The sequence below is a fragment of the Vicugna pacos genome, chromosome 19 (assembly GCF_048564905.1).
Source record: "Vicugna pacos chromosome 19, VicPac4, whole genome shotgun sequence".
Classification (NCBI taxonomy): Eukaryota; Metazoa; Chordata; class Mammalia; order Artiodactyla; family Camelidae; genus Vicugna; species Vicugna pacos.
In genome coordinates, this window is record NC_133005.1 from 2,922,161 (window position 1) to 2,937,261 (window position 15,101).

The window sequence follows — 15,101 nt, forward strand, 5'->3', positions numbered from 1 at the left end:
AACATCTCCAGCTCGCCCCAGAAGGACAGGCCTGGCCTCGCTCCAATCAGCCTCAGACACCCATCCCTGTCTTCCTCCCCATAGCCACCACCTTGCCCAAGGTCTCGCCCAGCGTGAGAGGCAGAGCAGGACGCCCCGGAGGCCACTGAGCTGGGAGACTACCACGAGGCCTGAAACTGCAGGGCGTCTGTCCCCTTAGCCTGATGCTGTGTTTCCTGAACCAGGGTCCCTAGGGGGTCCACAGATGGCTTTGGCGGTTGGTCTGTCAACCTTCTGGAAGTCAACACACAATTTTGTAGATATGTGCGTCTTTCTGGCAGAAGGTCCACAACGTTCAAAGACACTATTTTCAAAGGTAACTCACGCCTCCCAGACACACAGCAATCCTGAGTTAACACGATGATCTCATATATGGTCCGTCATAAATGCTCAAAGTGCAAAGGACCACAGTAAGAAGAGGGACCCCTCTTCTGTCTCTGTGCAAACCCACTGACAGGGGGGCCTCCTCACCATGCCTACGAGAAACATGGTGGCTGGTGGATCCAGATCCAACCAGTGGCTTCACCAGATGGATGTGCAGGTGGACCATTACGCACCTTTGACCTTGGCTCCCTTGTACATGGGGATGAGTCGGTCAAGGTCAGCCGGCGGCTCGGTCACAGGCTCGAGGGTCGGGTCAAAGAGACTGAGCATGGCTGCGGCCAGCTGGAAGCCAATCTCTTTGGAATTGAAGCTGCTGTGAGCCCACTCGTTGGAGTAGTATCTATTGGAGAATTTGGTGAGGGGGCCGGCAGCCCTGATGGCTATGTCGTTGGTGTGGAAGCTGGCGTCAATCACAAGTCGGCCGTCATAGACGAGGCAGGCGTCGTTGAACGCTTTAAATGTCTCGTAATCCACGTTCTTCTCACAGAAGCTGAAGAACACCTACAGAGTGAACAGTCACATCGTTTCTGGTTGTCACTCTTCAGTGTGCCTTCCCAAGAGTGTCAGTAGTCTCTGTCTTATTATTTGGGGCACACAAAACCCCCCAAATCTGCTAAAAGTATGTCATAACGGTGTGTGCCTTCGGGATGAAGAACACATTAAGATCACTTGAGGCACGTCACTGTTTATCACCAGTGGCGAGGATGCCAGATGATGGCACGCCCCCACGAGAGCACATTTCCCCTGTTCACAGAGACACCGCTTTCCCCGCCTTCCCAGCCTCCTCCCACTCTCCTCTCCAGTGTCTGACACTTGGGTCTCTCTAGGCTCCTCCTTGGGGTCACCTCATCCAGTCTTGAGTCTTCAGATGGCACCAGTCCCGGCCCTTTAAACCCAGAAAGCCTGTCCCCACAGGATGCCCCAAGAGGACGAGAGCCCCACCAGCCTCGGGACCAACCAGGTCTGGCTCCTGCCTTCTAGATTCCTGCCCTGGGAGGGCGGATGGGTGTTTGACGAATATTTATGGGGTCCCTGCCTTGTGCCGGGTCCCTGCCGTGTGCCGGGCCCCGGGCTACAGAAGGGCCCACTCTGCACGCCGCCTCCTTCCTCCGCCCAGATTGTAACACTTTCCCGTGCTCACCTGTACACTACCTTCCATACTGATGCTGAAAGTCACTGAAGCAGTCCAAGTGACCTGCTTTTAAGTCTTCAGTTGTCGTTGAAATCACTGAGATAGCGTTAATCATTTTTATCTCTACCTCAATGTGGTCTGCCACCTAATTAAAAGCATGCTAAAAACCAACCTTTGACATGAGTCCTTCTCATGCTGGTGGAAACTGTACTCCCTCCTTCCCTCCACGCCGGCTCTACCTGCCTCACTTGTCCCACTGTGTACAGAAATCAGCCACCCTGGGCCAGAGGTACCCCTTCCACACCCGTTCTCCACACCCAGGGGTTGTGCATGAATTGTGGACGATCCTGCCATAGCCACTGGCGCAGGTGACGAGGTACATTTAAATCTAACAATTAAAATTAAAATTAAAAACCCAGGCCCTCAGATGTGGTGGCCTATTTTAAATGCTCAGAAGCGACAGGTGGTGGTGGCAGCCGCCATATTGGATGTGGACCATTTCTGCCATCATGGAAAGTGCCACTGGACAGCGCTGGGCTAAGACCAGCCATCCTGGGAGGGCCTCCTCCCTCCCTCAGGGAGCCAGCAGGGCCCTCGCCTGTTCCCTGTCACCTTTCACTCAGACGTCTGATCCTGTCCCAGTTACTCCCATCCAGGCAGCTTCCTTCTTTAGAATCTCCTTAAAACTCTTTCCATTTTATAACCACAGGAAGATGTATTTCTCTGAGACCCTAACTCTGAATCTTCCTGTCTCTCTACTCCTCTTTTTCCCTCTCCTCCACTCCTTTCCCACCTATACAAAAATAGATTTCCCACAAAGTTCTTCTACCTACCCAGTTTGTCTCTTGAAACAAATGATCAGAGCCTTAACGCCCCATGGGACAACAGTAAAATCACTAATGGATTCATAACTAGAGTCCCAGAAGGAGAGGAGGGAAGAATGAGACAAGAAATAATGACCAAGAACTTGGTAGTTTAGTAAAAGTCATAATATATAGATTCAAGAAGCTCAGTGAACCTCAAACAAGATAAACTCAAAGAAAGCATACTTTGAGACATAATAAACACAGAACTCCCAGCATCAAACTGCTGAAAACCAAAGGTAAAGAGAAGATGTATAAGCACCCAGGAGGAGATGCCACTTTACACACAGGGGAACAGCGGTTTGAGTGACCACAGATTTTTAAAATCAAAACTCATGGATGTCAGAAGATGATGGAAAAACATCTTCAAAGTGCTGAAAGGAAACAAAAAAAAAAGCCAACTGGCAGGCCATGACGCTATATCCAGTGGAAATATTCTTTAAGAATGGAGGCAAAATGAAGATGTTTGCAGATGGAAGAAGACTACAGAATCAGACTTGCTGTAGGTGATTCAGGAAGTTGTTCAGGGTGAAGGGAAGTTACATGGAAGGGAAACTTGTATCTTCAGAAATGAAGACAGAGCAATAAAACTGGAAAATATCTGGGGAAATACAAAAGTCTATTTTTCTTCTTAAGTTCTTTAAAATATACATGATTGTTTAAAACAAAAATTATAATACTGTTTTGTTGGTTTTTCAATGTGTGTGGAAATAATATACATGGCAACTGTAAGAGAAAGGGATTTCTAGGGAGAAGGGGCTGGTATAAGTATATGGTTTTTATATTTTAGGTGAAATGGTACAATATTAACTCCAATGAGAATACGAAAGACTACTGATGTATATTATATCCATAGAGCAACCACTAAAACATAAAATAAGATATAGTTAAAAAGCTAGTTGAAATTGAATACTGAAAATACTCTTAATTTTTTAAAAAGTAGGTAAAGGGGAATAGAATAAGAAAAAACAGTGGAGACAGTAAACAAATAAGATGGTAGGCCTAAATCTAACCACATGAATAATTACATTAAATACTAATGGTCTAAATACATCAATTAAAATGCAGAGATATGGGGAGGGTGTGGCTCAGTGGTAGAGTGCATGCCTAGCATGCACTAGTTCCTGAGTTCCATCCCCAGCACCTCCATTAAGGAATAAATAAATAAATAAACCTAATTACCTCCCCCCAACAAAAGATAAATAAATTTTAAAAATTTTTAATAAAATAAGTAGAATGCAGAGATGGTCAGAAAGGATAAAAAAGATGTGTAAATAGGTTTCTAGGTTGGTCCCCAAGACTCTCACCCCTCCCTTTGAATGTCAGCATGAACTTGAGTGTGAACGTGATGAGATGGGTAGACTGGGCAATGCCCTAAGGCACAGCTGGCTTTCAGATATGCCCTGTGGATCTGTCAGATGAGACCTGAAAAAGAGACCAGGCTTTTCCTGAAGGAGATTGGAAGGGTGAGGGGGATTTGCCACGAGATTCTCCGTCACTGGCTTGCAGATGGAAGAGGCCATGTGGAAAGGGATGTGGGTGGCCTCCAGAAACTGAGAGTGGACTCTGTCTGAGCCAGCAGGGAAACAGGGACCTCAGTCCTCAGCTGCAAGGAACTAAGTTCTACCGCAGCTCCAAGCTCTGGATAGAGCGCTGGCTGACACTTTGATTTTAGCCTCGAGAGTCCCTGAGCAGAGAAGCCAGCCACACCAGGACTTCTGACGCACAGAACCATGAGCTAACGGACATGTGCTGTCAGGCTGCGAAGTCTAGTATTTGCAGCAATAAAAATACTAACACAAGCTACTTTACAATATCTATAAGAGACACATTTTAGATATAATGACACAGATAAGTAGAAAGTAAGTGGACAGGAAAAAATATACCATGCAAACAGCAAACCTAAGAAGGATATGAGATAAAGTGGACCTTAATATAAAGGAATGTTACCAGAGATAAAGAAGGATATTTCATAATCATTATTAGCACTGTGCAGGAGGCAGAGATAACGGTTATAAATGGTTCACATTCTTAACACAGAGTCTCAAAAAGGAGCAAAAATTTAAAAAATTACAGGGAGAAATAGAAAATTCCACAATAATAGAAAGAGATTTTAATATCCCTCTCTTGGTGATGGATAGAATTAGACAAAACAGTGTCGGTGAAGACATGGACGATTCAGACATAACCATCAGCCCCAGCGAGCTAACAGGTAACACAGAACACTACACCCGGGAGCCGCAAACTCCGCGTTCCTTCCATGTTCACAGTGATAATCCATTGGCCTGGACATAACACAAGTCTCAGTAAATCTTCAAAGATTGAAATCACAAAGCATATGTCTCTGATCACAATGGCATTAAATCAGAAATCAATAAAAACATGATATCTGAGGACAACATGTTTCCGGATAATCTAAGGGTCAAAGAAGAAATCACAAGGGAGACTGGAAAACATTTTGAACCAAATGATAATGAAAATTTAACATGTTAAACACACGGGATGCAGCCAAACAGAAGAAACCGCAGAGCTTTCAATGCTTGTATAAATAATGACCTAAGGTTCTGCCTTAAGGAACTAGAAAAAGAAAGGCGAAGCAAATCCAAGACGAACAGAAAGAAGGAAATGATTGTTAAGAGCAGAAGTCAATGAGAGAGGAAACCGACAGACAACAGAGAGAATTAGCAAATTCAAAAGCTGGATCTTTGGGGAAAAAAAAATCAATGAAATTGACAACTGTCTAGCTAGACAGAGAACTTCAGACCGTCCTATGCGTCGTCTTAGCTCGTGGCGGCTGCCAGCGGCCCCTGCAGCGCGTCGCCCCAGCTCTGCCTCCGTCAGCAGGTGGCCTCCTCCCTCTCGGGCCTCCTCTGGGCCATTAAATCCTTCTCTCTGTGTAAGGGCGCCAGTCCTTAGACTTAGGGTCCACCCCCTCCAGGATGACCTTCTCTTGACCCGATCACAACTGCAGAGACCCTGCTTCCAAACGGCGTTACATTCACAGGCGCTGGTGATCAGGACCACGTCTCTGCCGGCACGGATTCAAGCCGCAACACCAAGACCACAGTCAAGATAATGAATATGTTCACCCCGTCAAAGGTCTCCCGGTGCCCTGACAGAGGCACTGCCCAGAGCCAACGGTCGGGGGGATAAACACCCTGACATCTCTCTTCCTGCAATTTCCAACCTCCTACCGGCACCTACTGTCGGCGGAGCATAGTTAACGTGTCAGAGAGCAATGGGGCCGGAAGTGTCATCTGCAGGGGCCGCTCCCGTGGGGCAGAGCTGAGCGGGAAGCAAGAGGTGGGACCTGGCAGCAGACAGGCCGGGGTCTGACTCAAGGCTTCCGGGGGACATTCGGGCAGGAAAGTGTGTTGGATCAAAGCACATGAGGGTATCTGTCTGCAAGGTGTCCTTGCCGTGACTCCAGGTCTGACCTGAGCACTAAGCTGCAGGCCAGCGGGGGCGGCTGGAGAACCTGTATTCAATGGGAAATGGAGGGAGGGGGTTCTTACACCTCTGCTTCCTAAACAGGGCGCGTGCTCGCCTCCAGAGGTTCCCCGGGATAAACCTGGCACACATATCCCAGGATCATTTTGGGGGGAAATTTTGGTGAAAAGATTTTGATTTCACTGCCATCTCCCTCCCACTTAGGACAGGGCCTGAGACGTAGCAGGCGTTGGATAAATATTTGTGGAACGGAGGGTGAAGTGGGCACACTGAAGGGCAGGGCGTAAAGCCATCATCCATGGGTGATCGGGGCAGGATGAGGTCCTGCCTAGACTCGAGGGGATGAGGGTCACCGTCACCCACCCCGAGGGGCATGTGGGCGAGAAGCCCCGACGCAGGCTGACCGGCCCCTACTCCCAGGTGAGGGTTCAGAGGACCCCCCCATCCTCCCCCCGCCGCCGGATTCTGCTGGCTTCTCCAGCCCCTCCGCCCACGCCCGCCCCGCCCCCCACTCCAGTGCTCGCACTGACCTCCGCCCCCTCCCGGGAGGGGCCTCCGGCTTCCCCATCGCGGGGACTGGCCCCTCCCCCGCCCCGGGCCTCTGCTAATCTGAAGGGGCGCCGCTGTGTATTCTGGGTGCGAGCTGAGCTGTCACACGCCCCAGCGCACAGCGCTCTCTCTATGCGTATCTTCCAAGTCTCTACCCCACAGGGAAAGACCCACCACTGCTGTTTCCAGAAGCTTAGGAGGTGGAGAGCGCAGACTCTGCGGTCTTGCTGGCCTGGGTGGGGAGCTCAGTACACTGCTGGCGGGGGGACGCGGTGTTCTCATCTGTACAGTGGGGACGCTTCCCTTTACAGAGCTGTTGTGAGGAGGGACAGAACGCCCTGCGAGCACGCAGCAAGGGGCCTGGGACAAGGAAGCTCTGAGCCAGTGCTGGCGCCCTCAAATCCTGGCAGCCCCTCCATGAAGAGCGGGGTCCCCTCCCTTTGAGCCTTAGTGACCTGCCGCTAAGTCACAGGGGTGGTAGATGTGATCTGCTTGACTCCGAAGGCTAGGTCGTGGAAGGAGCTACGGCGTGTCCCTCCGTCTCTCTGTGTGTCTCTGGGTCTCTCTCTTCCACTTGCTCTTGGAACCAACTATGCTGAAAGGCAGCTCGGTCCCATAAAGAGATCATTTATAAGTGTTCTGGGCAAAATCTCAGCTGAAGTTCCCCTAGCGTCAACGGCCGGACGAGCAGGTGAGCACGCCTTCTCGATGCTTCCGGTCCCGCCCCCCGTGTGACGCCAACCACATGAGAGACCTCCGGGGGGAGCTGCCCACTGGGCCCGGTCAAACCCCAGGACCACGAGAGGTACTAACGAATGATGGTTGTCTTTCCGTGCCACTAAGTTTGGGTGGCTCATTATTTAGCAATAGAAAATCTGAACATTTAGGGAGCAAACCCTGTAACTACACCCAGAGGCGAACCAGATGCGACCTGTCTTCAAGAGGGTCTCAGTCCAGGTGGGAAGTGGCAAGTGCTAAGCCTGGAAATTGAAGTTGAGAGCAGAGAGCATGGGGTGGGGCCTTGAATGCCAAGCCAAGGCACTTGGGTTTTATGATGGAAAGGGCAGAGAAGCCTTGGGACAGTCTGAGCAGGTCTCAGAAAGCTGTTCTGCAGGAAGATATGAGACAGGAAGGAAGCGGGCAGGGCACCGCTATTGAAGGAAGGGCACAGCAGTTAACAGCAGGAAAGCGGAGATTCAACTCCCCGGAGGCCTTGAGGCCCAAGATGGCGGGAGGTTTGACTTCCAGTGGACCCTGAGCTTCATTACATGCTGACTGTAATACATTAGCATGGTGAGTGGCGCTCCCACGGGCGCCACGACAGTCCTGAGGCTGACCATAAGAGGTCAGCAAGCAGGTGACAGCCCAGCTCCTGGGAATCCCAGCCCCTCCCCCAAAGTAGCTGGACTAGCCCTCCCGCTTGTTACCGAGCCCATAAAAACCAACAGCCCCCGCACCTCGCGGCCGCCCTCCCTTCTGAGATGACCTGCACTTGGTCTATGGAGTGTGGACCTGCTTTTACTTTAAACTAAGCACCCCCCGCACACCTCTGTGGCCTTTCTCTTGCCTTCGGCAACAGCCTGCTCTCTGCCTATGGACTATGTATCTCTCTCAATAAATCTACCTTTTCTCAAATGAAAAAACAAACCCTGTAACTATAAATGCACCGCCCACCGCCTTCCAGATCCCACGTCCCAGGAAGGTGGCGGCTCTCGCAGGTGGTGAGTGAGGTTTGGGGGGACCCACTTACTGAGCAGGGGAGCGTGAAGGGCTTGGTGGGCGTGGTGAAGCTGGCGCTGCGGATGGGGTCAGGGTCCTGGCCGTCGTTCCACTGAGCCAGGAGCGCGTCCCGGTACACAGTCACCCCCGCTGCCCTGAGCGCGTCCTCCACCGCGCTTTCCACTGAGTAGTTGTTGATGCAGGTGATGGTGGAGGTGGGTGGGTGCTGCACCAGGTGGATGTGGGAGCCCCGCACGCCGACGCTCAGGAGCACCTCCACCGTCGTGTACGTGTCAATTGTGTTCCCGTAGACAATGACATGCCCTAGAACGGGGGGTGACATGCTAAGATACGTAGTTAAAAAAAAAAACCCAACAACCTTATTAGTCAAAGGCTCATAATGCTGAATTGCTCCCTGTAACCCTCTCATTTTTTTTCAGCTGCGGGAAGCCAGCGGTGTTTCCTAGCAACGGCGACCAAGATGATTTCCTAAAGAATTGGCACAAAACATCCCACAAAGTAGTCAAGTACTTTTAACACAGAAGTAGGCCATTCATTTATGTTCCTGTAATTTGAAAGTTGAAATTATGCTAAATGAAACTGTCTAGAATAAAAACCCTTTATCTTGTTTTTGTTCCCTGTTTGCTATACTCATTAAGGAAAAAGTAATTGCAAAAGTTTGCAATAAATACGAGTTCTTTCTAAGGGATGAAAAGGACGGCAGTAAGAAAAAAATTATTCCTGTAGGTGATGGTACAGATATTTTAATACGTAATTGTTAAGTCCTGTCGACTTCAAGGGAAGTTTGCCCTTTTTTTGAGAACTAAAGACTTGTACATTCTGCTTGTAACAGACAATTTTATAAAGATTCAAATTCTGATTTTTGGGATATAAATTGTCAACACCTAACAAAGGAGACTGCAGGGTGTCCTTTTGGTAAGTAAAAATAAAAAAATCACAAAATAATCTTGAAAGATTTCCTCTGTGTAAGAGCATTTTGATGGTAACACTCTATGCCATTTATTTATATCTCTTAGAAATACTACAGAAGAAGTGAGATGCGCTCTTGTACAAATTATATAAGCTTAAAAACCACTGATCCTATTAAAATGAGGGAGATGTGCCATATGATATTTTTGACATTGAATTGGCATTATTACCTTTTCACTAGAAAAGAAACGTGTAGACTCACGTTTCAGGCAAGCCGTAACAATTTTACCGCAAAATGATGGATTTGTGAATCTCTCTCTTTTCTCCTTTTATGAAACGGTATGAAAATGAATTTTGCAAGACAAAATAAACGGCAACTGTATTTATTCAACTGGGTGGAATAAATTATGCAAAAATTTCTTTCTATCCAAAACTGAAAGGAAGTATAATGGCTCATCTTATTTGCTTAGAAGAAAAGGAACCAGAATAGCTTTCAGGTTGCTTCCCTGAGGGCGAGAGCATCCAGGAAGTGCTCCCATACTTCCTGGGGCTCAGACCTGGGATGCCAGGCCCCTCCTTCCTGCCTTGGCTAGGATGCCCCAGTTTTGTGACAGGGGTGCCGCTCTGTTCAGATGCTGCCGTCAGCATCCCTTGGTGAGTGAGCTGCGTTCTCCTTTGGCTGAAAGAGCCAACATTTTGCTTAAATTATTGAAGCTCCCACCTGCTGTGAAGTGTGACTCTCGGCTGGCTGATGCAGCAAAGAGCCAGCCTCCACGAGCGTCAACACGTGAACCTAAAACTGTCCAAGGTGTGAGTTCTTCTGCCTCTTTAAAATATGCACGCAAAAACAGTATTCATTTCCAGTGACACAAATCTAAGCACTGAGGCCCCATGCAACTCGGAGTTTAATATTCTTCCAGTCCCCTTCATGTGAGTGTTTCACAACTGCCCTGTGAGATGGGCACTTCCACTGTGGGCTCATGGAAGCCCAGGCACTGTGGTGCCACTGCGGTTTGGAGAGCCACAGACTGCAGGCAGCTAGGGAGGAGGATGCGTTCAATTCAAAAGGTAACATATTTCATAAAACCTCTGATATCTAAATTAGACGTTTACTTACAGGTATGCTAACTTCTAAATAGTTTTGTCTGTCTTTAAGTTTAATTGGAAACAACTCCCACCTCCCAAATGTGTAACTGTCAGCTGTTGTCACGATAATGCTGCATAACAAAATACCCCAAAACAATGCCAGACAGCATACGCCTGTGCACGTGGGCTCACACATCTGTGGGTGGGCTGATACTTGCTGATCTGGTCCAAGCTGTGGTTAGGGTCAGGCCTGCACCATATGTCTCGAATCCTCTGTGGACCAACTGATACCTGAGGCATATTCTATCCAGGGGGCCATGCAGGAGCAGGAGGATGCCACTGCTCAGGCAGCCTTCAAGCCTCTCCTTGAAGACATGACATCCACTAACCAAATCCACTAACCATTAACCAAAGCAAGTCCCGCAGCCACGCCCACACCCAGGCAGGGTGAGCACACTGCCCACAGTGGAGGGGAGGGGTATGGATATTTGCTGAACAAAAGTCCAAAGTTACAGTGATCCTGGGCACATAGCAAATAAATGCCTATGTGATGTCATGAAACTTTTCCCCCTAAACATGTTTTAGATGATTATTTACTTACATTCTCTCGTTACCCACAAAACACAGAAGAATTTTGGGATAGCTTTTTTACTACATAAATAACAACACATCACAGGTCAAAACACATCCCTACACAAGCCTGATGCAACAGAGTCAGCCTGTTACTCTTTGCCAGTGCGATCCCTTTTCTCTCAAACGTTTCCACTCTGTGTGGGGCCATCACATTGTGACAGTTGGCTGGATCTGGGGCTGAATCAAGGAGGAAGAGGGAAAGGAAAGGAAATAGAGAAAGAAAGGGAGGGCAGAGAGAGAACTGACAGGGCCTCAGAGAGACGGATCTCCTTCAATCGCTGGCTCAGAGCGAGAAGAAAGAGTTTAAAAGTAGGTGAATAAAGATGAATCAGAATCATCAGGGGCATGGTCCAGGCACATGCATTTTCATAAGTAACCCAAATAAATCTTGGACACGTGGGGGGAAAAAAACAGGTGAATAAGTTCATTTGTCTCATTTACTTTTTTTTAGGTTCCACCCACACATGATAGCAAAGCGTATTTGTCTTCCTCTGTCTGACTTACTTTACTTCGTATGATCATCTCTGGGTCCATCAGTGTTAATGAAAAAAAAAAAGTAGGTGAAAGACAGTGGTTGCGGGGTGAGGGCGGGGGTGGGTGAAGTGGGCCGTGAACAGCAACCGGGCAAAGGGCTCGGTACAGGCGGCGCTGGGCCTGACAGTGTGTCCCAGCCCAGGTGGACCAGACTGGTGGCTGGGGTCCGCCCGGCGCAGAGCGTCCTAACGGCTGTCGGGGTGGGGGTGGGGCGGGGGTGAGGGCGGCCCCAGGGTCTGTGGGACCCATGGCATCTGTTCACCCACAGCAGGTTTTAAGAGGTCAGACAATGTCAGTTCATTAAAGATTAATTAGTCGATGCATTTCCACCACTTAGGTGCTTTGTACCTCTCGGAGTCTTTGCAAATATTCAGAAGGAGGTGACACACTGCAGGGGCGTCCTTCATCTTCCTGAGGTGTCGTCTGCACTCTTTGGAAGCTTCCATGAATAGATGGAGGAAATAGGGTGGAAAAGCTGAAGCTTTTCCCTGGATGTTGGTTTTCTGTTCAAAGATCTGGTCACTGTCTTCTCTGCAGCTCAGTTTATTTAATGAATAAGAAACAACCAGTTTTGGGGGGGAGAGGGTGGGAAGGGAACTAGCTCAGTGGTAGAGGGCGTGCTCAGCATGCACGAGGTCCTTGGTTCAACCCTCAGTACCTCCGCTAAAAAACAGAAAGAAAGAAATGAGTTTCTGCACTTGATCTGAGTGGTGACAGGGGAAAGCGTGGGCTGCCCTACTTTGAAATGGCAAATGAGAACTGATGATGAGAACAGTCTGGGTGCATTTTCACAAAAGGGATAATGGAATCTAACCATGGCAGTTTGCATGGGAAGCCAATCTTTGTTGCTCCTCCTAGGGAATAAATTATGCATTACTGAGACTGCAGATCTGAATCGGGAAGCAGAGTGCAAGGAGGGCAGGTTAAAAAGAGGACCGTGTGAAAGCTCCCGGAATTGAAGTTGGCAGGAAGAGCACCCAGGCATTCTCTCACGTGAACCTGCAGCAACCTTGGAGGCGAGGTGTGCAAGGGCGCCTCCAAGAGGGAAGAGGGGCTTCGTGGCGACAGCCCAGCTGGGGAGGAAGAGGGGACCGGATGATTCATAGCACCACCTCTCGAGCTGGCAAGTCTCCACCTCAGGCTGCAAAAGCACTGAGACCTGCCGCTGGAACATCGGCATAAAGGTGACGGTGGTGCTTTTGCTCTCTGCCACCTGCTCGCTGAAGGTGCGGGTGATTACACCATTCACACCAGCGACTCGGACTGCGGGACCGCCAAAAGGAGGCAAGCACACGAGAGGTAGAGATGAAGGGTTCTCCAGGAAGAAAAGCATCAACTGAAAAGACGAGACGAGAAGGGTTTCCTGGTCTGCTATTCTGGGCAGGAAATCACATCTCAAGAGGATAAGAAATAAACTTAGGATTTATGTACACAGATATTAATAAGAGTTTTTCTTCATTGTCACTATATTTTTAAGAACAGAGAAAACAAGAATTATATACTACATTTTGTAATTTATGTATTTTAAATTATTTCTAAGTATGTATATTTACATATTCCATTGTACTTTAGTGAAGAATTATATTTCCTTTTCCACTTCAAAAGAAACAGTGATTATGTATGATCAGAACAGGAATATGAGACAAGTTTCATTATGCTCAAATTGAGGACAGAGAGGTTATGTAATGAGCTTCAGGTCACACAGCAGAGGATGGTTCAGCAGAATCAGACCTGCCCACTCTGATCTCAGAACCAGTGTGCACACCACTACACTATATTTGCAGATGAATGAACATGTTCCCTTAAAAAAAAAACCCTCTAATTGGCATTTTATCTGGATAATTAACTTTAGCAAATAACCACATAATGAAAGGATTTTAAATAGATATCACAGAATAGTAATAAATAGTGAAATAATCACTCACTTAAAAACATATTATGTCCAAGAATAGACCAGCAAATACTCTTTTTATTTTTTTATAAGTCAGAGCATAAGATTTCTATGACCCAAACCTGACCTGTCCATTTTGCTCTACCAAATAAAAAGGGAGAATGTATTAGATATAGCAGGACAAAGACTTTGTTCAGTGACTCACGCACCAGAATTTTCATGTTATACTTTTCTTACAAACATATTTTAACAAGGCAGTAAACTGTATTTAGCTAAAGATGAAAATGATTGCTCCATTTGGGGCCATTAAGGCAGTGTTTTTTACTTTCACCCTACTTTTCATTTTCATGGCAGGTACGGAGGTACTAGCAGATGCATTTCAATCAGTTTCAGTTAATGCCGAAAACCGTCATGATGTTAGTAGGGGTCTATGTGAAGTCCCATCTCAACCCTCCAGGTTTTGCTTGCAGTTGGAAGCCAGTGACGTCAGCTGGGCTCCAGGGTACTGGAGTGGTCCTCATAGTTTAGGACAATTTACATCTACAAACCCCTCCAACTCCAGAGCCCCTGAAACAATTTCCTTCAGACTGGATGAATTCCATCACAGAAGAACTGTCTCCCCTTTGGGAGCAGAGGAAGGCACGACAGAATAGAGACCGTGGCGGGGAGTGGTGGCACTCTCCCCGCAGGTCCCTGCGCGTTCTCCAGGGGCAGAAATTCAGAGGACAGCCAACCGCCTCCTAGTGACCGCCCATGGTTTCTGCTAACCAGCATCTGTCTGTCCTTCTAGAACAATCCCTCCACTGTCCTCAGCAAACAAGCCCCTCCTCTCAAGTCCCTGTGCTTCAAAGTTAGGCTTGGAGCTTCCCAGGGTTTGGGGTGTGATTCCCACCAGATGGACGGGAATGGACATTCCACCCAGTCACAGCCAGTGAGACACTGGGGATTTTTTTCTCAGACTCTGGGAGAAGGGCTCTGCCCTCAGCTCCCTCCCGCTAACCCCACCCTGAACTATCGAGAAAAAGGAACATTAGCCCTGAGGGAGCAAAAGCTGACTGTCAAGAGAAATGCCCGCCTTCCTTCTGGAGTAATTAGGAAGGAGGGCTGACAGGCGGAGCGGTGATGATGGATGTGAGGACAGAGCCCTGCTCCTCGTTTTCATCAAGTGCCTACTTCTGGTTTCCAGCTTCAGACACCATCAGCCCATAAGGGACCCGGATGTCAGCTAGACAGCTGCGCCGGCAGGACCACCGAATGGATCAAAGGTGGCTCCTCCCAGCGCTGCACTGCGTACGCGGCTGCCCCGCCTCCACTGGCCACTGCCGTCTCCCTAATCCGCCCTTACCAATGCCTTTCTCTCTACCGCCATGGGTGCCACAGGTGAGGAGGTCTACCTTCATCCAGGGCTGTCTAATGCAAGCCTCGCCCCCTGCTCCCCATCCTCTAAAAGGTCACGCGCTGAACCTGGTCTGAGGTCCTCCACCGCCTCTCCCACTACTGCCCTTCAGAGTCTGCCTGGCCCAAGGTGACAGGTCATTGTCTTTGGATACAAATCAAACTCCCTCAACCTCCTCTTAAAGGCTGAACGCAAACCCTCCCTTCTTGGGGAAGCCTTCTCCAAACTCTGCAGCCTCCAAGGCTCCTGCTCAGGCCACAGTGCCTCTCTGCAACCGGACTGGTGCCTGGTGTGCACAGATCCCCGTGCACCATCCCCAGGATGGCAGGGGCTGAGGCCAACAGTCTGGCGAACCTCCCGTGCACAGCAACAACACATGTGGCAGCAGAAGCAACCATGAGTACAACCACAGCCTACGCGTATGAGATGCTGTCTGTCCTGAACTGGATGTGTAAAACCTTATTTAATCCTCACAGCAACCCACGAGAGGGAAAT

At 48.7% G+C, this 15,101-nt stretch overlaps 1 protein-coding gene across 4 annotated transcripts in view; it reads right to left on the minus strand.

The window, feature by feature from the left end:
• CFAP61 (cilia and flagella associated protein 61) overlaps nt 1-15,101 on the minus strand; it is a 257,667-nt gene that overhangs the window by 66,556 nt on the left and 176,010 nt on the right. For all 4 annotated transcript variants that reach the window (XM_072943713.1, XM_072943712.1, XM_072943711.1 and 1 more), the window contains 2 exons: nt 8,168-8,460; nt 597-924 (listed from right to left, as the gene is read on the minus strand). In XM_072943713.1, the coding sequence (XP_072799814.1) occupies nt 597-924; nt 8,168-8,460 (621 nt within the window). The remainder of the gene's footprint in view (nt 1-596; nt 925-8,167; nt 8,461-15,101) is intronic.